This window comes from Hippocampus guttulatus, chromosome 23, assembly GCF_054856545.1.
Source record: "Hippocampus guttulatus isolate MCC_2025c chromosome 23, RoL_Hgut_1.0, whole genome shotgun sequence".
In the NCBI taxonomy this organism is placed as follows: Eukaryota; Metazoa; Chordata; class Actinopteri; order Syngnathiformes; family Syngnathidae; genus Hippocampus; species Hippocampus guttulatus.
This window is the reverse complement of record NC_141283.1, coordinates 255,047-276,821: the sequence shown is the minus strand read 5'-3', so window position 1 is coordinate 276,821 and position 21,775 is coordinate 255,047. Positions and strand designations below refer to the sequence as shown.

Sequence of the window (21,775 nt, the reverse complement as noted above, 5' to 3'; positions counted from 1 at the left end):
GTGGCAAAATTTGGAATCAAAATGTCATTATGGAACATCTCTGATGTGATAGCGAAAAGAAAAAAAAACACTCACTGAGAATTGTGGCATTTTGTTCTCATAACGATGACTCATTGAAAGAAAATTAAGCTTTATCACTTTTCGTACAAATTACCACTAAATTCTGAGCTAACGAGCACTTGGATGATCAAAATGAACAAGGTGACCCTTGAAATTTATGAGGGGAGAAAAAAAAAAGTACGTTAGTACTATTCTATATTTATTTTGAGTCCTACTACAAAGAAAAAAATAAAGGTGGATTTTCCACTGCGGCTATCTGCTTTTCCTCAACTGGAATTCTCTGCACCCCGCAACGGAATGACGATCACAGAATTGGGAAAGAGTCACGCTTAGAGCAAACCGATGCAAATTCGGGATCGTAGCGCCTCGTCGGACCAACTGCGGCGTCAGCTTGGAGCTGCTTGTCTTCCTGGCGTCTCAATGAGGCGCCATCAGGGGGGATGCTGCGAGGGAAAGTCGGCGGGAGGTGCGGTGAAGTGGGAGGAGACGTCATGCTTGTTCCCCCCCCCCCCCCCCAATCCAGAAGGCCACTTTGTGAACAAACACAAGCCATAACATGGGCGATAATGATTACGGACGCTCTTCTTCGCGCCGTTAAAGCTTCTCATCGCCAGTGCCGGCTGCGAGGGACGATTCATTCGACAAGAGCGACATTTGGTCGACAGTGGAGTTTGCAATGCGCCAAGGACAAGCCCTGCAACCGGCGGGAGATTTTAAACAGGACACGCGTACAAAAAGAAATGAATCGGTTCAAATTTAGGGAGCCTGGGATTCAAAACTAGACTCGAAACGACCGCGGTTTCACCAAGTCGACCCGTCAAAATGACCGTGACGTTTCAAACGGCGTCATTTGCACTCGAAACTTGACGGAAATAGCACAAATATCAAATTATTTATGGGAAGAGCATTTTGGACAGTACAATAGGTCCTGTACTTCAGTCATTATTGCACCCCCCCCCCCCCCCCCCAGTTAATTTATTTGTTATGGTGAATTTTAGAGGTGTCTGAAGTGCTCATTCCATGTAATAAAATAAAATAATTATTAATATTATACATATTTCTTATTTTAAAAATTATATACAGTACTGTATTCTTTTTGGGGGGGGTTTGAAAATTTCCAAAAAGATGGCAAGTAGAGTTGATCTTCTGTGTAAGCATGACAAGAATGCATTTCAACCAGAGAGAAAAAAAAAACTGCTAGCGCAGTCATTTTTTCTTCACTTTATGGAATTAATGATACGTACAAGTCCAAAACGTAACAGTTTGAATTGGGGGGGGGAACAAAAAAGGTGGTGGCATATAATAAGGAGGGTTCTCAAAATCCTCCAACTGGATGCACAGCTGCATGTCTTCGTTATCCCTCCCCGAAACACAAAAGCATTCCACTCCAGCTCCTCTTTGTCAGAGGGCCGACTCTAGTCTAGTTTGGACTCTCCTGCAAAAACGATATGGCTCTCGCATCCAATCATCCACGGCGCATAACACCCCTTTACGCCGTGAATAGAGCCCCTCGAGGGGGGTCCGAGGAGCAGACAAAGGCCGACTCCCTCGAAGCCGTGCGGACACACCTGATGGCCCGATAGAGGAGATAATCATGGCTTCCAAGGGGTGTCGTCGGGCGGGAGGATTTGCCCTGGAACGACCCGTGAAACTACAAATGGCGTAGCCCATTCTTTAGTGCGGGGGCACGCCAAACCTACGTCTCAATACGAAAAAGATGCCCCGAGGGACGTCAAGTGGAGTAACAAAGACCTACGCTGGCTCTCGCCTTTCGGTCGCCGGGTGGACGAGTTCAAAACAGGACCAGGCCAGCCCCGATTGGTTGCTTCTTGGCCTAGTAACGCCATCCATGTCCAATCGGGGTACTCGGGTAGGGCCAACCAATCAGCGGATGCCGATGCTTCGGCAATACCAAAAAAAAAAAAAACGCGGCAAGACGCGATAGGTCAGCTAGAAAGGCTGCGCCATTGGGCGCCGATCTCGGAGCCATTTTGAGTTTCGGCACAGGTTTGACAGAAGAGGGGGTGGGCGGGTTCCGCCATTTTGTCGTCAAGGCAAAATTTTGGTGGTCTTTGTGATCACATGGCGACGTTAAGATTACGTCAGTATTAGGAATTGTCTGGAAAAAAAAATCGTATGTTGTTTTAAAAATATTTTTGTATTATTAATATTCAATGCATCCAATACTGTAAATTATTCTTTAATTATTAAGGATTTAAAGCTATTTTTTTTACCAGATATATTTTTGCCAGCGTATGTGGAACATGTTTGTGAAAATGATTTTTATATTTTTATTTGGAATGTATTTTTCACAGTATTGTCCTACACAGTAGGACAAGTCCTGTAAGGGGTTTTTCATCAAGCTTTATATTAGCAACAAGTCTACAAAAACAATTTCTATATATTTTTTGGGAGTATATTTTTAGCGTTATTGTCCTATAAAGGATAAACACAAAATTTTGAATGATCTATGAATTAAAAGGCTCTTACAGTATTCTATTTCACCGAACAACAAAAAATGTATGTTGAAAAACACAAAACAAACAAAACCAAAACAAAACAAAACAAAAAAAATCCCACAAAGAAAAATAAGTCATACTTTTTGACCCCTTTTGTACTCTTTTAAAGATTCAATAGTAAAACGCTGCTTGCTTAATTGGCCGGAAAACAAACCAGCACCACGAGTCGATCAATAATTCAATACAGAAGTCCACTAAAATGTTTTTATTCCGAGCGTAAACCGACAGGAGCATGTTTTATGGCGCACATTAAAAATGGAATCAAATCAATGTATTAAAGCATTTACACCGCATGCTCTGCTTTTGAAACGAGAGACTCAAGCATATAAAGCGGATTTTTCATCGCAAAAAATGTAGTTTACTTATCGGTAAATTATCGGGAAATCATTTCTTTCATATTTTAAGTATATGGGCAAAACAAAGCACGCGAAATTGGGTCATTCTATGGTAAATTTCAGAAATAATTACAAGTTGTATTCTCGTTATTGATTTACTAATTTTACACGTTCAAACCTAATGACAAATAAATGCATTTGTTACAAATTCCAATGCTAAAAAAATGCATCGGATGCTCAACAATATATTGAACATTTCAAGACATTTGAGAAAATTAATTTCTCAGGTATGAACATTTAATTTTTTTTTTAGATTCCAAATATACACTTGAGAATTTAATGTGAAAAAAATTAATTGTTTTTGAAAGATCGTATTTTATTTTCCATTCGGTAAAATTACCTACGTAATTTGCAAAAAAATAATGCATAATGCATAATGCAAAAAATAAACGATCTAACATGGACCTAATTTTCTCATGCTGAATAAACATAAAAAGGATAAATCCAACTTAAAGTGTAAAGACATTATTTAGCTGTAATTCTATAGAATAAAGGGCAATATTCCATATACAATATTCAAACAAACAAAAATAATCAAAGGCTTGCAAATGTTTTTGGTTGCCTGCGTATCGAAAACAAGCGAGGATCAAAGCCGTCGGTCGGTGTCCTCGTTTCATCGCGTGGCCACGTGACAAAGTCAGATGGCTTCAAAACAATCCTCTTCCCAATCAGACGCATTCATTCCGCAGGAAATCCGCTCGGATCGTCAACAACTTGGCTCTCGCCGCCTGGGAGAATAGTCCGCAAAGACGCCGTTGCTTTCAAATCTTATTTTTACATCCTCTTTACAGCCGAGAGTGCCGAGTTAAGAAGCTACTCGTCGCGGGCGCGTAGGTGAGGGGTGGGGTGGTCGATGGTTGCAAAGGGGGCTTCCCCCCACCCCACAGCCCAAATACGACGTAGGGGCTCTAAAGGGGACCTGGACCATGGCGGTCCAGAGGTCAGACGTAAGGAAGGGCAAATCCGAGGACAAGCTCGAAGGGAAAGAAAGTGTGTCAAGGACCCCAAGAGGGGGCGTGGCTTCAATGTTAGCCCAACCGAAAGGGAGAAGGGGGCCGTAGGTGACATATTAGCAGAATTGGAGTGTTGAAGGCTACAGGAACACATATTTAAAAAAAAAAAAAAAAAAAAAAAAACGATATATTTTTTGTTTGTTATTTGTTGTGATGTTGCACCACAGGAATGACTCTGAAAAATGGGACATCACTGCCAAAACATCAAATTATTTAAAGCAGGAGGAAAAAAACGCACACACACCAAAACAAAACAACCCCCCCCCCACGCCCATGCAATTAATCAAGTCATGATGCCTATTTTCTCTTATAAATATTCCAATCAAGGATATCAACTATAGAAATTCTATAAGCTATAACAATGCCTGTTTTAATGCCATTTAGGGAGTGTTGAATAAACATAAAATATCCGACAATCTTTTTGATGAATTGAACTCGATTATGGTGCAGGTAGTTGATGCAGCGCATTATTCTTCAACGCACACAAAAACAAAGGGATCTTGGCCATTTTCTTTGTTTTTCCAGTCGTGCATCACGGGAATAACGCTGAACATGAGGACAATGTCAACACCGCCCCTTGAACAATTAAAAGCGAGCAGGAAGCAGCAAATAAGGTCGTGATGTCCCATTTTCTGCTCCAAGCCGAATCGTGCAAGATCAAAATTCTGCCTTTCAGAGGATAACCATGTTTCTGCACCACATCATTTAGACAACTGTTTAGAAGAATTGAGTAACCACAGTGGACCCTGAAAACATTCGAAACATTAATTAAAACACCCCCACTGCGCTCTTATTGTCTTTGCTATTAAATGACACTCGATGGAACCTAAAGGGACATATAACTGCATTTTCTCACTTTTTCTGGCATCAACTATTTAAAAAAAACTGTTCTAACACCTTTCTACAGCCCACACACGGCAAGCTTTTCCAGCACTGGAATAAATATTTCCACGAGGGAATATGCCAAATAATGACATCCACTTCGCATGCACTTCCAGCCAACGGCACTTCATCAGAAATGTGTAAAGATTTATTTTATTTTTTTTTTCCAGCAGCAGCAGCACTGCTGTGCACATCTCAAGTGATGTGTGACGTTTCTAGATGCTAAAGCGTCACCTTCACGCTCTTTTTTCCCCCAATATATCTACAGGTATGTATTTTTTTTTTAAAGATACAGGAATGGGGAAAGACTTGACGGCTTCATTTCACCTTAATGACAATTCGCTCGATTATTTACACCATTCTCCCTTGTGCAAAAAAACACACTTGTGCTCCCAAATAGGAACTTCACGTCATTGAATGAAAAAGACGGATGCAGATAAGTGCTGCACTCGACGCTAATGAAAGCCCTGACAAGCACTCATTACATTAGCTGCGAGAAAGCATGACCTAAGACGCAAACAACAGTGATGATGCTCACAATAATCAACGATAATCAAATCAATTATTAATTAAGACCGACATTTCAAATGTTAAATTAGTTGTTGAATCGCTATTTATATCGTTTATCATCCAGATCCAACCAAACTCAAAATTGTCTCGTGCCGGGTAGCTAATGAGCTATTTTCATAACTGGCTAGTTGTTTTTTTTTCTTTGCCATACTTACGAATATTTTAAATACAAAAATTGGCATTAAGTGAATCTTAAATTCACTCGCCTGAAACACTTTGTCAAAATCAGAATAACCTGACATTTGACCCAAATTGTGTGTGCAAGCACGGCGCAAACGCCTCAAGTTACTTTCACAGCGTTTCTTAGTTTTTTTTTATACCCTTCACACTCGTAGCGCGTTTATGACTCGCCGCATTTCTCGCCGACTCTTCGGCATGTCGACAAACACAATAACAACATTTTCGCGTCAGCTGAGCCCTTTAAGATAAATGTCACCGCGTACGTGTCGCGTGTTTACCGGGCAACATCCTAAAAGTCAAAGCGGCTCAAGCGGGAAGGTCAGCGGCGGGGGCTATGCGACGCTTGCCTTTGATCCCATTCGGGAGGGGTGGGGGGCAAAAAAAAAATTGTGTCTCTCTTTCATGATTTTTCGGACCATGTTTAAATATGGCAGCTGTGACCTTCATTTTTTTTTTTTGAAGACAGACAACATTTAGAGCGTTAAGAGATGCTAATATCTCCGCGCTAAACCGCTAACCCACATACGGTGAACTATTCCTTACAGTATTAAACGTCAATGGTCATGAAGCATATTGTTATCTGTTATGTTACTGTATCGATACGCTAGTCACGAATACCGACGTGGCGCTAAACCCTGCCGGCATCGGTTCCAATAGCAATACTGTAACGTACCGTCTCACCGTCTGTTGCTATGCCATGTGGATGAACTAGCATGAAATCGCGGCTGTATGACATCCGCTACGACAAATAACGGCATTGTGATGTATCGCGTCGTCACGCGTTACACAATACACTCTCCACGCAACCGCATCAAGTATCGACACCGTGACAACTGTAATATATCGTCATGTGACGCTCGCAGAAACGCCACAATGAAAAGTCAATAATGTTGCGATTCGGCGTCGTTCGATAACATTACGTTATCTGTGCCGCCGGCATGGCATTTTCCCATCGCACCTAAGATGTCTCGATTGCAGTCGGGAGCCTATTATCATCCATCTACGTTGCAGACAAACTATCAATCACCCCCCCCCCCCCCGTGCCGACCTTGCTGCTAACTCCCAGGAATAATAAGATGGAAAGGGGGAGCGACTCCTGCTATTGTCTGCTCCTGTCATTAGTATTTATTAGATGTCCTGCATGCATTATCAAAGCCATTTAAAAGTTTTCTGGGCAGAAGTTAGAACGGCGCCTGCGCCAACGGAGGGGCGCTAGCGTCGGCTGCAATTAGGCCTTCTCATTAGGAAGAAGCATCAGGCGCACCGCAGAAAAGGCTTCCAGGTAGCGTCTGCCGTGCTTCCCGGCTAGTCTTTCTTCTGCTTTTAACTTGTTGCGGTTCTATTTTAACTTGATCAGAATACGACTTAAAAAGGCTGAATGGCTCAAAACTTGGTTTTAGTTGAATACGGCGAAATATTGAGTTTTGATTGTCGGCCCTCGGAGACCTTGACTTCAAAACATGCCATCACATTCTGAGCTGGGAATGATCACTCGGTCTTTCGTGCCCTCACATCATGAGTGTCGCAGTCTTCTCTTTACCTGTCTGAACAAAAACTCAGTCCTTTTCGAGCAGGTTTTCACTTAATGCAAGCTCTTTTAGAGCATTTTGGACAGATTTTTCAAGTCCTGTCGAATTTTATATACATAAATACACACCTACAGGGACATTCATATTTTAAGGTGCTGTATACAGTTCTTTGTTTATTTTTGGCTGTCTAGCAAAACAAATACCGGGGCGGTGAAAATATGAGGTCGTATCGGTTTATAGCCGCGCGACTTGAATCACACGCGTTGTAAATGTCTCCTCGTGTCGGTTTGTGCCCCGGAAATCAACTTTATTTGATGGGCTTTCATGGCGGCTCGTATAGTTTTTCCGTTAAGTTTCCCGAGGGGGCGGGGGCAAGAAGCTCCCCGGAGCCAAATGGACTCCAGCTATTTCTAAATCTTTCTTGCTTGTTTTCTACTTGGAACAGGTGTATTTATTTTCGGGGTCTCAAACATGAAAAGCCAAAACTCACTCAAGTAGTGCCCAATCAAAAATCGAAAAAAATGACAGCGCGTTCAAGATCATCATGGTAGTGATGATCTTGAAAACTCTGAGGGACCTACAGAAGGTGCTAACAAGTCTGCCACGAAAGAACGGCGGAGCGGGGCGAGTCAAAATAACGACAAGGCGTCATAGGCGGGTAGGAAAAGAATAAATCAAAGCGCAACCGAGTGGTGAGACAACAAAAGGCGACGCGATCGCATCAACGGAAGCAAAAGTGGCTTGTCGAAAAGAGGGCAGGTGCGGGGTGGGAAGGGGACGCTCTCAGGACGCCATTATGCATGTACAACCTGATCTGTCAGAGCCGCGGGTTGGGCCGCCGACGTTCACGAGCTTTATCTCCGAGATCCGGGTGATTAATGAAGCCGTCGCCGCATTGTGCACGCGAGGAAGTGGGCAAGAGATGATCAATCTTAATGAGCTATCCGCTGTCCGTGCATTAACTGCAGGCGGGTAGAATGCACGGACGGGGGGGCTCCTCGTCTTTAAAATATGATGAGGGAGAAAGCGTGATGGTTGGAGTCGGCCTTCCTGCCGCCGACGTATTCCCAACCACCTCGCCCCCGCTTCCCCTCTCTCGCGAGCTCCATAGGGGCAAAAAGATGTACAAGAAAGTTTTGGATGAAAGCCACGCTCTTCCCAGCTAAAACCGCAGAGCACTAATGACGAGGGCCGGGCAAAAAACGATTAACCGACCCACTAACCCTAGTTAGTAAACATTGAAAACCCAATTTAACAGTGCCATTGACGCCTCTTGAAGTCGAAAGGTCCATTGTTTTACCTGCAGTGGTGGTGAATGAGTGAAGTCATACCCACTAAACCCCAGGTGTCAAAGTCAAGGCCCGGGGGCCAGATGCGGCCGCCACATCATTTTCTGTGGCCCGCAAAAGCAAATCATCTGCGTGAACGTCCATGATCCTAAATCTGTACCGAAATCTCAAATTGTAATCGTAATTTAAAACATTTTGCAATACTTTTCTGACCTGGTTCACACTCACTATAGTCATGCAACAAACAACTAGCTGACTAATTTCAAAACTAGTAATGCTTAATTTATTTGGTGGGCAAATAATCATATGACGACTGATCAATAAATGTTGGATCATATGACCTTTCCGTTAGCAACCAATTCAATCATCCACCTCCTGTAACAAAACATGCAAATCAGCAACAACTTACGCCAGAGCGCTAACATAGCCTAAACTAAACCCGAACAACAACCAACTAACTCTTGACACATACAGTTTTGCAAAGAATCCAAATTTTCCACAGTTTACACCCCCCCCCCCCCGCCCCACCACCCTTTCGATATATGCGTTCGAATCAATCCCATTTCCGAGCTCGACCGCGCTGAGCTCGACACTCGCACACCCCGTGGCTGATAGTCATCAGGACAAGAGGATCGATTTAAACAAGCTCCTCAATATACTCTCCCAGCCGGTGCCCCGCACTGTTTTACGAGCCCTTTAATCAACAATGTCAGTCACCTCCGCTGACGGCGGAGTCTGCCCAAGTCAGGCGCAACACTTATTTGAGTTACAATAGGAGTAAAATGTAAACGTAAAGAGGAGGAGAGGTGCACACCGTCGACAGGCGGGTATTACAGGGAGTGCCTGCTGTGGGCAGTGAAACGAGGTGGGCAAAATTATAGAGCGGAGGAATGAAACATCACAGCGGGAGACGAAGTTAAAAGTGCACACGAGGCAGATGATACGCTGCACTTTCCCGTTCCCTGAAATATGCAACGAACCCTATCTAATGCTCACCATTTTAAACAGCCATTTAACTCATTTAGAATTAGTCAATGGCTTTCGGTAGGGAGCAAAACGCACCCGTTTTGATCCATCTCAGGGGTCGGCCATTCTGCCAGTTGCTGTCGACCGAAAATGACATCACAGTGCCAACGGTGAGTGCGCATAGAACATATTTTTGTGAAGTTTCACAAACCCCTATTCATGAGCCCTAAACCCAAACTATCCGTCCAACCTTCCGTCTCATTTCCTCGTCCGCTTGTACGGTCATGACAACATCGTAAAGTCACAAATCCAATGGTGGTTTAAGACCGTAGGTATACAGCTTTGTTTGCCAGGCATGCGCACATGACGGCGGGTGACGAGAATCCGAACGCAGGCACGCATCGGCACACGTGCGCGCAAAGAATAGAATGTCGTTCGAGCGGAGCAGACAAATTGCTGCCTTTGAAGATGAGGCGCAATTTCTGCCACGATGCTTTCTGCAAGGCTGTCATCTGTCAGAATGCCCACACCCAAATCAGAGAGACACACACACACATTTAGCGGCCTGTTGTGTGCGTGCGCGTGTGGATTAAAAGTGCCGTCAGCATCTCCAACATCAGGCCGCTTTGCCATCAAACGGCGTTGTCCTCGCAGCGAGCAACTGGTGAAGAAGCAATGACATCACTTGAGAGGACTTGGCTAGTTCAGCTCTTTGTCAAGCAATCGTTTGGAAACGTCACTGGCGAGTCATTTCATGTTAGCGGCATAAAATGCACTTCTTACTTCCTGTTTGACTTCACAGAGAGCGCCAAAACTGATTTCTGGTGCAACGACTGGGCCAAAAGCAGCAGCAACATCAGTTGGTTGCTTGTCTTTACTGCAAATACAATTCTGCAGAGCCTCCAATTCATCTTTCCCAACAATTTTTTAAATTTTTTATTTTTACAAACGGTCCCTTTAAAAAATTATATACATTAGAAATAATAAAATGAATACGGGTAATATTTATTAGGTTAAAATAAACTTTATTTTGCCGCCAAGTTTATTTATCCTGGCATCTGACATACATTAATACATTCTTAAACTAACGAAAATATGTCACCACTATTTTTGGGGAATTTTATTAATTTTTTTTCTTATCCCTTCGTGAACCGGTTTGTGGACTAGCAGTAATGTGTATTTTTTATTTTTTATTTTTAACTTTTCCATACATGTTTTGTTGTCTCTTAACCACATTGGATTATTCTGGCCTGCCGGGTTTGGACGTTTATTGGTATCACTACAGTTTAGCATGTGTTCGGTGCCACTGCCATACAGGTTAATTGATTGAAAATGTAATTACAAGATCGGAGGCTAATAATCCCTCAGGCCGGAATCCCTTCTGCAGAAAACTTCTCGTCCTACGATGCCGCGACAGCCGTCGAGCAATAACATTCTGGTCCCTCTTAGTGGGAGGTCAACGCAGCCGCGCGCGTATAGGTTTAATGGATCATGACAGCCGATTCAACACGCCGGAGGCAGCAAAAATTCTCATTTTATAGAGAGCAGGCTGAGCCGACAATCCTGTCTAATTATCCGTTTGCAATTCTACCTACAGTCTCATTTCAATGTAGAGCGGGCAGGCCACAAAATAATTGCTTTTCTGCAATCTACAAGTTCATTTGCCTTTGTTTTATTGATCGCAATGAGTAGGGGGGTGCGGGAAGGGGGGTTTGGTGGTGGTGGTGAAAACAATCTAAACCTAAATGAAAAGCTTCATTAAATGTGAAAATTGTACCGTGAATTGCAAACATCTGTTTCTGATGCGTCCCTGCATTGCAAACTCCCAAGGTTAAAACCAGACGGCAAATTCAGCTTGCAGGCTGTGAATCAACTTTGCAAAAAAAGGAAAAAAAAAAAAAACAGCGCAGAGGTAGGCACTGGTCAGATTTGTAAGGGTCGATAGTTTGGGGTGTCAGGACAGACCTGGTTTATCAGTAAAGGCGCTTTAGTTGAGTCTGAGGTTTAAGAAGGCATGTTAGTCTGCAGACTCTGTGTTCAATTTGGGTCTGTCGAATTGAACAACACAAAGTGAATCTACTGGCAGAAGAAGCCGTGACTTCTTCAGTTGCATGAATGGCAACAAGCGGCTCGAAAAGTTGATTGCACTTTCTGCCATCTAATAGGGGCCCAAACAGCTCCTTGCTCACCTTTGGGATGTCCCGGATCGCTGAACTCGTACTTCCCCATGCCGACGGTCCGTAGCATCTGCAGCCCGTTCAGACCCTCTTGATTGTCGGTGGCGGCCGGCGGGGCGTTCGCGACGACCGGAACATGGGCGGCGGCCCCCTGTCCATTGCTGAGCTGGATGAGGCCCGGGTGGTGGGCGCTCAACTGGCCGTTGCCCATCATGCCGTGAGGACTGGGGTGCACCACGTGGTTGGACGGAGCGGTGGCGTAGGGAGGCTGGCCGGGCATGCTCAGCACCATGGCGGGCGGCTGCGGGGTGGACTGCGGCGTCAGCTGGAAGTGGGCGGTCATGAGGGAGTGCTGATGATGGGACGGCGGCACCGAGGTCACCCCGATGATGGGCGACTGCGCCGTCACGCTGTGGTTGTAGGAGGGCGGATGCGGGAGGGCGTAGGTGTGAGGCAGGAGGCTGGGCTGGCTGACGGTGGTGACCGGCGCCGCCCAGGCGGGAACTGCAAAGCAGAAACAAGAACACGATTCAACCAAGGAACCCTCGCCAAGGCTAATACAAAATCAATCAATCCATCAGTCAAGTTAAATGAAGCAGAAAAATCCAACCAATCATGCCCCAATACAAGCGAGACATGCTAATTGACAGGCAGTGTTCAGTCTGTTTAAAAGTCTGTTCATGATTAAAATGTTATTGGATTTCCTACATGTAGTTGGAGGCAAGTGAAGTTTTGATTGATTTTACAATCCCCCAAAAAATGAAACTTCAAACTCGTAACCTTTCGTGTAAAAGTAAGACTGACTTGTTTCCAGCGCTAATGCTAGCTACGTATTGGGAGCGCTGCTATTTTGTTAAAATTGGAGAGAGAGAATGTGACGATCACAACGGTGGACTTTTATAATTAGATGGCACATTTCTTTTGCTGCAGCTTAATATAACATCCGTGGTTTTTTTTTGTATATTACTCAGCATTGCAGAAATAGTGGGGAATGCCCCACAATTTCGCTTTTTTCGTCTTGAAATGTAATTCTGCTTATTTTCTTCCACACGAGTTTCAAAAACATTCGTCCAGCTGCTGCACCGCTGACAGCCAAGGCTGCATAAGAAAATTGTTTTCCTCCTTATAAACGCATGCAAACCTCCCTAATGTTTAATTAACCCCCGTGTAAGATCAACATCATCGTGAGGGTTTCGCAAAGAGCAAACGCATTGCTTGTGCTTTTTTTTCCCACTGTGGACGATGTGTTTATCCACACACTCAGAGCCAATCATTTCCTACCCCGAGGCGCTCGGAGCGAAGGGTGTGCCGGGAAGACACAACCATATTCGACCTAAATGATGCCTCCCTGCCATAGTAGGCCTCCCTGCCACCTTCTAAAAATAACTGAACGCTGAGTGAAAAGGCCAAAGTCTAAACGATGCCAAAGAAAAAAAAATAGAAAAAAGAAAGAAATAAAGGAAGCACTCACAATTCATTACGCTGGAGGTGCTGATAGGAAAGTCACAAGTCAGTCAGCTAACTGGTATTGCCAACCTGTCAATTGCTCATTGCCAATTATTTTTTTGTTGATTTTTTTTTAGCTCCTAAATGCAACATTTTTGACCCTACAAAACAAATTTCCTAAAAAAAAAAATTTATTATGTGGCCTCAGGATGACTCAACTGCAGAAGCAATGATGTTAGGCCTTTACTTTATTTGTCAACATTTTATTGTAACTCAACTGATGTAATTATTGTAACTAACTGTAATTATTGCATAAGCATTTTGTTTTATTTATTTATTTTTTTAACGTACAATTTGTTGCCTACGTATTGGTATTCGCTTTTATTACTACGAATCGGTCAATCAATCACAAGGTTGTTGCAATAGGGCTCTCAATTGTCCCGGTTCGTTGCCGTGACACCGCTGTCTGCTGGTGTTCTTGTTTGAAAAAGAGACATTTCGGGTGAGTCGAGGCAGGTCAGTGAAGGAAATTAACTGCTCTGGGGCAAAGCCGTTCTGGGGTGGCTTCATTACAATAAGTCTGAAGGGGGGGGGGGGGGGAGAAAAAAAAAGGAGGAGGAGAAGGAAAAATAGAGACAAGGGCATGAATAGCAGACATTAGAGTGTCGACAGCGTTTTTGACATGGGCTGTTAAGAACGCTAAGGTGGTTTCTCTGCAAGTACGATCTTGACATTTTGTATAATGATATGCGCGATTAGGCCGCTTTATGCAGCACAAAAAAAGCAGCTGTTTGTACATTATGCAGGATGGTAAGTGCATTTAAAGAGAGCATGTTGGAAAAGCACTGTTGAATTTTGTGCGTTACCCGTAGCCTCGCCATCTCGATGCAGCTTGCTGGGCGGCTCGTCCGTGTCCCAGGGGGTGAGCTGATTGATGGGCGTCTGTCCCCACCTCACGCCCGGAGCGAGCAGCAGGCCGGAGCTTTGGTTGTCCCCAGGAGACACCTGCAATCATACCAACAACAACACATTAATACAGATTATTACTAAAACGGTATTTTCCCCTAAATTGTGACAAAATATTACATACAAGGACTTGGCGGTTCAGTGGTTAGCGTGTTGAACTCACAGTGCAGAGGTCGTGGGCTCGATCCCGGCTCCAGCCTCCCTGTGTGGAGTTTGCATGTTCTCCCTGGGCCTGCGTGGGTTTTCTCCGGGTATTCCGGTTTCCTCCCACATTTCCCAAAACATGCATGGCAGGCTGATTGAACACTGGTTCGGAAAATGGATGGATGATGCACTTCCCACCTTCATTTTGGGTCAATTAAGAGCTCTGTTTTGTGATTTAATCACATTTTTGTTCTTGGAAATAATTTGAAATATCTCCTTTGTTTAACCAGGTAAGGCAATTGAAAACTGTTTTTTTTTTTTAAACAATGGAGGCAATTTAGGGTTCAGGTCTTGTCCAAGGACACATTTTGGAACACCTGCAGCCGACTATGTCACTTGATCATCGTCCGGCTGGTCATGCAAAAACCGCAATTCTGAATAGAGTGAAGATGTGCTTTGCTTTGTCCATCCAAATAAAGTGTTTTTATTTTCACACCTGCTATGCGAAAAATCGTGTTTTGTGAAGTAGAAATGTTATCAGCCGAGTGCAGGCTGATGTAACGCTGGCTCAATCAGCGCCGGACCCCATGGGACATCTTTTTCCCCCCCATTTCACCCGCCGCTTTGCCGTCTGGGCTCGGCCGAGTGCTGCGGGTTTTCAAGGGTTCAGCGCTGAAGCCGGATTCCCCTCCGCTTGGCCTTGGGAGTTAATAGAAAAGACCCGGATCCCCTCTGAGTGGCGCTCCGGCCCTCCATTTCATTGTCCTGCTTGACCCCGCAGCGACGCAGTTTGGCTTCAGAATTCACAAGCAGCGTTATCATACAGAACCCATCCAGTACTAGTCATCATCAAAGTAGTATTAGAAATTAGTCGTATAGTAATAGAGGGGTTCTTATCATTTTTACACCAAGTGCTACCTAGAAAAATTCCAAGCTCTTAAATATAACTGAAATGCACTTAACAAACGTACTGTACTGAATTAAACATTTTGAAGCAGCTGCAACATAAACGTTTACGTATGAGCTGTTGCAAAACAAGCCTCTGCTTGAAATCAGAGAAGGTTCTTCGACTTGGTGATGCAGCAAGCGGCTCGCTGCAAGTTGCTTCAGTATTCTTCTTCAATTATATGCTTGTGATCATGAGGCGGCTTGGGTTTGTTAGACAGCAGCTGTAAAATAAATGGTCAATAGAAGTAAACCCGAAACGGAACCCTGGGGAACGCCCTTTGCAACAATGTTGTATTGTGGGATGAAAACTCGGTTTCAAACGGGCAGACAAGTTCAATGTGTGTCCACTCGGAGATAAATCCCTACTGGAGTTTCTCTGACAGCTGTGTGCGCCTTTCCGTGTGCGTACGATGGAAGCCAAAGACACCCCCCCCCCCCCCCAATTGCAAAAAAATAAAAAAAGAGAGACAAAGGAGTGATGGAGCGAGAGAATGAAGCCCAAGAAGATGAGCTGTCAGCTTCTTTTGTCCACTTCAAGCTGTCAACTCAAACGCTTTACTCAGAGAAGTGCTGCATTCCGGAGACTCGGGGGGTGGGGGTGGGGGGCAAGATTCCTGAGCATATCCAAGGTGAGGAGATGCTCTTTCCAGCCCTACCATTTGTTTTAATAAGCAAGCTTCCTCCGATTCCCTCTGCGGCGAAGGAAAACTCATCATTAATGCTGGGAATTCGACCCTCTTACTTGGCCCGCACCCACAAACATGGCCTCATTAAGAAGAATAAGATTTGTTGCCGCTTCATACTATGGCCGGATAAATATCCATTTATACTACATGCCAGGAGCAAGGATGTATTTATTAAGACCGTCGACATTCTGCAAGCGGACAAGTTCGAAGAAACAGGAGGATCTCGGTCGGCAGCTGACATTTCCTCTCCATTTTATTTTGCGCGACGTGGTTCCAGTTGCATCAGTTGTGGGTCGCCTATTATCGTCGGCCAGCAGATGCTTTCTGCCCGCTGGACAGAAAACATCTGCAAGGTGGGTGGAGGGTATGGGGTGCCAGATAAATAATTTGCGAGCCGGCGCCAAAGCCACTATTGGCTCTGGCCGGGAGTCGAACTCACACACTTGAGTTTGCAGTGCACAGTGACATCACTTCATTAGCTAAACCTGCATCAAAAAAAAAAAAAGGTCCGTTTTCATATGCTGCAAACATCTTGGGTAATATTGGAAAAAGGCTCCCAGCAGGATGGAGCCATACGGATATATTGCTACAATCAACTTATTGGAACATATACCGACCACCCCCCCCCCCCCAAAAACAAAACAAAACATGTTTATGCCTAAATGCATACAGGCGGTGCAGAAGGGGTCTACAAGGCACAGAGTAATGCAATAAAAAGATATTGCAACTGTAAATATTTATATGTATGATAACTTGCTCAATAAAACGCAACATTGGGGGGGGGGGGGGTGGGAACGCACATAAATGCAGACAATGAGATTGCCAAATCAGTTATGACGACGGACGCTTTGTATTTTAATGGCCTTAAAAAATAAAATAAAATCCAACGCCGTGAACAAACAGGAAGCCAGCTATTTTGGATGCAATTGGACATGCAGCCATTACACTGAGGAACTTGTTCAAATAAAATGAAGCACATAAAATAGCTTGGCGACAAGATATAACAAAATATTATTGCCTAAGACGTGTTAGGATGTGGGTCTAGCATAACAATTTCCAATGATCAGTTAGAGGACAGACACTGGGATGTCACATAACCCCCTCCCCCCCTCCCAACCACACACACACACGTGACATCCTCATCATGATGGGGATTTTGTCAGCTGACACCTGTCGCCATCTTGCCGTGGCATGCGACGAGGGTCTTGAGCCGAGCAAGGACGTCACGTCCGCTGCCCGCCGCCATCTGCCCAGAATGTTTGTGCGGCGCAGGGAGCGCCTCGATGGGATGCGGCATATTTTGGATTGCTTTGAGACATCGGTCACAGTCAAATGAATCGCTCTGCCGTTTTGTGTCTGACTTCCTATTAAGACGGCGAATTTTATTTTATTATTATTATTTTTTTTAATCAAACGTTACACAAGAAAGAACATTTTCATCAGGAACAGGAAAATACAGAACAACATTTTCCTGTTCCTGATGTTTTTTTTTTTAAATATATCTTTTTGGATCTATTTTTGCTCTTTTAAAAAAGGCGCTTCAGGTTATTAAGACGTTACTTTGTTTTATTTCGATGTTGTTTTGGGCAATGGTCTCTTCCAATATAAGAGGACCTGTGTGGTGTTGCTTATATTAAAATGCACCACCACCTCCACAAATCTGCTCGCTATCTCAGGGGAGACGCGCGTAAACAAATTTAATCAAGGCTCTATATTACTCCCAACATAGAAATAACACCTGTTTGTAATTGCACGCAAGGAAGGAGGAAAAGGAGGACCGTGCATGCAAGTAAATTCATGAAGTCCATCAACTTGCTACCACTGCTTTCCCACCTTACAAAATGTCAAAGTATCAGATGATAAAATACACAAACGTGGCTGGCTTCCCCTTTCGATCGCTTCCTCCATTGACATACCGTCAGCTTGTAACTACAAAACGCTGAAGAAGAAGGAGAAGCAGAAAGAGTTTGCAGGGAAATTAAATTCATGAAACCCATCTGCTTGCAAGCAGCCTTCTCCCCCGCCCTTTGGCAAAGCTTGGACAGACATGGCAGACTTGGCTGAAATGTGGAAGCTGATGGGAATAATGGTTCTTTCTCCTAGAAATATCCATCGCCTCCTGACACCGATGACTATATATACTGTATATAAAATTAAACTGCTAGTTGTGCGGTCCGAAAGTGAGTGACAACCAACGAGTCGCATTCACTCCCAATTACAGGCGAGAACTCGTCTCCATGGCAACATGGCGTCACCTGAATGTGAAACCGATTAGGTCCGGGTGTCCCCGCGTGCTGCTGTGTCCAATCTATTGGGCTGCAAAACTGCTGCACATCTTGCACAAGTGAGTAAACAAGGAGGGTGGCTGGATCCCATTTTTGTCAAGTTAACTCTAAAACTCATTTGTATTCTCTGGCATTTGATTCGGCCTGACTCAGCCTTGATCCTAGTTTTACTGTTTTATGCTTTCTTCGTTATTACTTTATTTTATTGTTGTATATATGATATTTGCTCCATGTACAGCACTCTGTATACAGCGATGGTGGTTTTAAAGTGGTCTATAAATACAGTTGAGTTGAGTAAATGGTGAAGTATCACATGCAGATGTAAACTCACATCTTTTAAATCAGAACTGATTTTCCAATTGAAATCTGTTTTCATTTTACCTTTAGAATTTTTTTTAAAATTCCTACTGTCACCTGGGCTGGCATGCGCCATGTTTCCAAGCATCATAACATACGCATCCGACATCCACTCGCGCTTAACGCTGACCCCCTGGCAGCGTGGCAGACTGACATCATGAAAATAACACTATCGTCTGCCGGGTATATATGGCGTTGATGCGCCGTGGAGCGGCTACAGATACGCTCGGTGATTTCTAGTCTGGGAGGGGAGGGGGGGCTGCCACCCTGATGGCTTGGACGCTACAATTGCGAGATTGCCGACATGCTCGAGTGGGAAAGCTGAGCTAATATCCTCCGAGTGCTCAGACCTCTCAGCGCTCGCAGCATTCCTTTTGTGTTCTTGTTTGTGCGAGACAAGCGGCGAACGGGGCCCATCCCGAGGGCATCGAGTAGTGACTGCATTGAGCTGTGGAGGGCTGCTTCATGCCACGAAAAAAGTTTATCGGGAGTGGTCGGCACAAACACATGAAAAAAAAATGATTAAAATAAAAATTAAAAATAACCTGGGGGGAGTGGAAAACAAAATAATTCCTTCTATATATTCAACTTAATATTAAAAAAAATACACGCATATAATACTACCCCCCCCCCCCCCAAATCTATATTTTACAAGTTGCACACTTGTGTTAACACTGAACTGGCTAAATTCTGATTCTACTTTGATTCGGTGTGAAAAACAAAGCAGGAAACACGGCCAAAATCACTGCGCGACTTGCTCAGGACTTCCCAGCCCATCGTGGCCACATCGCCTGTGCCGGGCTGGCAACAAGCAGACGACCAGCCAGCCGGCCAACAAGCCAGCCAGCCCTCCAAACAAGACCCCCCACTGCTTTGACAAAAAGCCCGAAAACATCATACTGAAGTGTCTTCAAAGCAAATTGAATCAAGCGCGGCTGCTTTTTGTTTACCCGACATGAGCAGGATTAAGCTGAAGCGGTTGAGGCAAACAACAACATAGACGTCTGATTGAGCCGTAATACCGGAAGCGACACTCATGGCGACTCTTTTGCTGCAAATGTGACTAATTAGCGGCGTAATGCCGCAAAAAAAGCAAGGAGTGCATTCATCAGCGTGGAAATTGGAAGTTAATGAAGCAGCTGGCTAGCTGCAGCTTAGCGCTAGCGATAGCATATCACACTACAAAGCTCTGATAAGTGCAGCCCTCAGGTATAAAGCTTTAATTCGGGGCGACACATCATGCTGTGAGCCCATTTAAAGTAGCAGCAAGTGATTTCAAAAGCAAAAAATAAATACATAAAATCCCCAAGAAAATGCTAATTAGCCAATCCACGTACATAGCAACGTAGATGATCCTTTATCTGTGTTGCATTGGAATTAAATAAAAGCTACGAGTTTCCGGTAAAATTGTTCCTCGCTGTTGCTTAAAGTGCGAGGACCAAAATATTTTCTGGGCAGCTTCACTACTTTTGAGCTTCCTCTCCTGGGGTAGCTAAAACAATGCCGGACCCCTGCTGGCCCTGCTCAAAGGCAGCTTTTTATCCAACAAGATGAAGCGGTCACCGAGACCCTCAGGGGGGCTCCCAGCATGCATGCCTGTCGTGGTCGGGGGTCTGACCCAGCAGAAGCGAGGGGGGGGGTCTTTAGAGTGAAGCAGGTGGGGGAAAAAACGAGCCCTGTTTTGACAGTTTTATGAGTTTGGAACTGCCTCCGGTAAGCCTCATACAAGTGCTAAATGCGATAGGCGGCCAATTCAATTAGCTTGGATTGTACATACCAATCAGCACCAAAATATTTGATCGTTTAAGAGCTTTTGTTCATTAGCAATTAGCCGACTCAATTGCGCCATGCATTTAGCTAGCTAGCTTGCGAGATAAGCTTACACTCCATCCATCCATCCATTATCCAAACATCTTATCCTCACGTGGGTTATTTATTTTTTTAAACTTGAAATGGTAAAGGAAAACAGGCAGGCAAAAGCAATCACGAATCACCCCTCTGGAAGTTTTAGGCAAGATCCGCACAGTCATTTGCATCCACGATGGGTGAAACACAAGCATTACAACGCTCACCGAGTGAGCAGGGAAGGATTTTATCGGGTTTAAACACGGGCCAGAGCCGAACTCTTTTATCTGCTCAAGCATAATATTCCCCCTCAAAGTGTCTTCGCACCGAGAGCCCAGTGAAACATGGATTTCATACATGGTTTAATCCTTTAATTTGATCGTTCAAATGCGCCCCTTCTCTGCATGCTTATTTGCACTGTGGAGATTGGTGCTCTTCAGCTCGGTGTAATACGGGGACTGCAGTAAATCTCACATAAGTTTAAATGTTTTTCTTATTCGTCTGAGTGGTCACAGCGAGAAGGTACTTCTTTGACGGTGCTGATTGAATTTTAGTAGAAGAGATATCTAAACGCAGCACGAGCAAAGTTGCAATTGTCAAAGTAGTACTAGAGTAACTCGCTCAGTAGTGCCCCTTGAAAATTAAAAACTATGTTAGGTTAGGTCTTGCAAGTGGGAACGGAACTCTGTCGGAAACTAAAGACTCCCTCGATCTGGAGGATTTCGAAGGCTGCGTCGAATTTTCCCAGAAGCTGACTTTGGGACTTTCCCCAAGTTCTCAACTACCTGAATTCAACTTGTTTTGCAGCCACAGCAGAGCGCCATAAATCCAGCGTCGGCAGCCAAACAAAGCGGCATAGTAAACAATCAAGATGGCCGTGCTTGAGATTCGCCGCGATACATCGCGTGCTTTGATGGGCTCTAATAGAAATTCTGTGTAATACTTGCTGCCGGCATTCCATTAAGACACATTCACGCCGCAAGGGCGCGTGGAGCTTTCTGTTCCACTGAGCACAGCCATTTCCCTTTTCATTTCCTTTTTTTTTTTTTTTGCACTGCCCCTTTTTATTATGAAAGGATACCATCATCCCGCGCTGGATTTCAGCACCTGGCGCAGATTCTGCTACAGTGATGGATCACTCCATCATCAGTCCAAAGCTACGCACCGTTGTTCTTCTCTAAAGCCGATTTGTAATTGATTGAAAAGTGCTGCGTGGGTGGGGTGTGGGTGTGTGTGTGTGTGTGTGTGTTCTCCTCGCACAATTATGTGTCACGAGCAAAGCATCGATAGCGGTGATCAATGCAGCGTGTTGCAAAAAAACCTAATTGTGTCTGGTCGGGCCATTGATCCGGTCGACAGACTTCATGCCGGGGCCGTCGCAACAGGAAACCGGCGAGGGCCGCCTTGATCAGCAAGGAAGGAACACTAACAAAATGTTCTTCCCTCAAACTTGACTGACATGATTTCTGTGAGGGGTTTGGAGTCAGGATTTTAGATCTGAGGAGTTTGGAGATGGGG

At 44.5% G+C, this 21,775-nt stretch overlaps 1 protein-coding gene across 4 annotated transcripts in view; it reads right to left on the bottom strand.

The window, feature by feature from the left end:
* LOC147185553 (kelch-like protein 29) overlaps positions 1 to 21,775 on the bottom strand; it is a 110,947-nt gene that overhangs the window by 41,272 nt on the left and 47,900 nt on the right. For 2 of the 4 annotated variants that reach the window (XM_086104127.1, XM_086104126.1), the window contains 2 exons: positions 13,893 to 14,031; positions 11,593 to 12,084 (listed from right to left, as the gene is read on the bottom strand). In XM_086104127.1, coding sequence (XP_085960253.1) covers positions 11,593 to 12,084; positions 13,893 to 14,031 — 631 coding nt within the window. Of the gene's footprint in view, positions 1 to 11,592; positions 12,085 to 13,892; positions 16,348 to 21,775 lie in introns of those variants that run through there. The other 2 variants (XM_086104128.1, XM_086104129.1) reach the window with 2 other exon arrangements.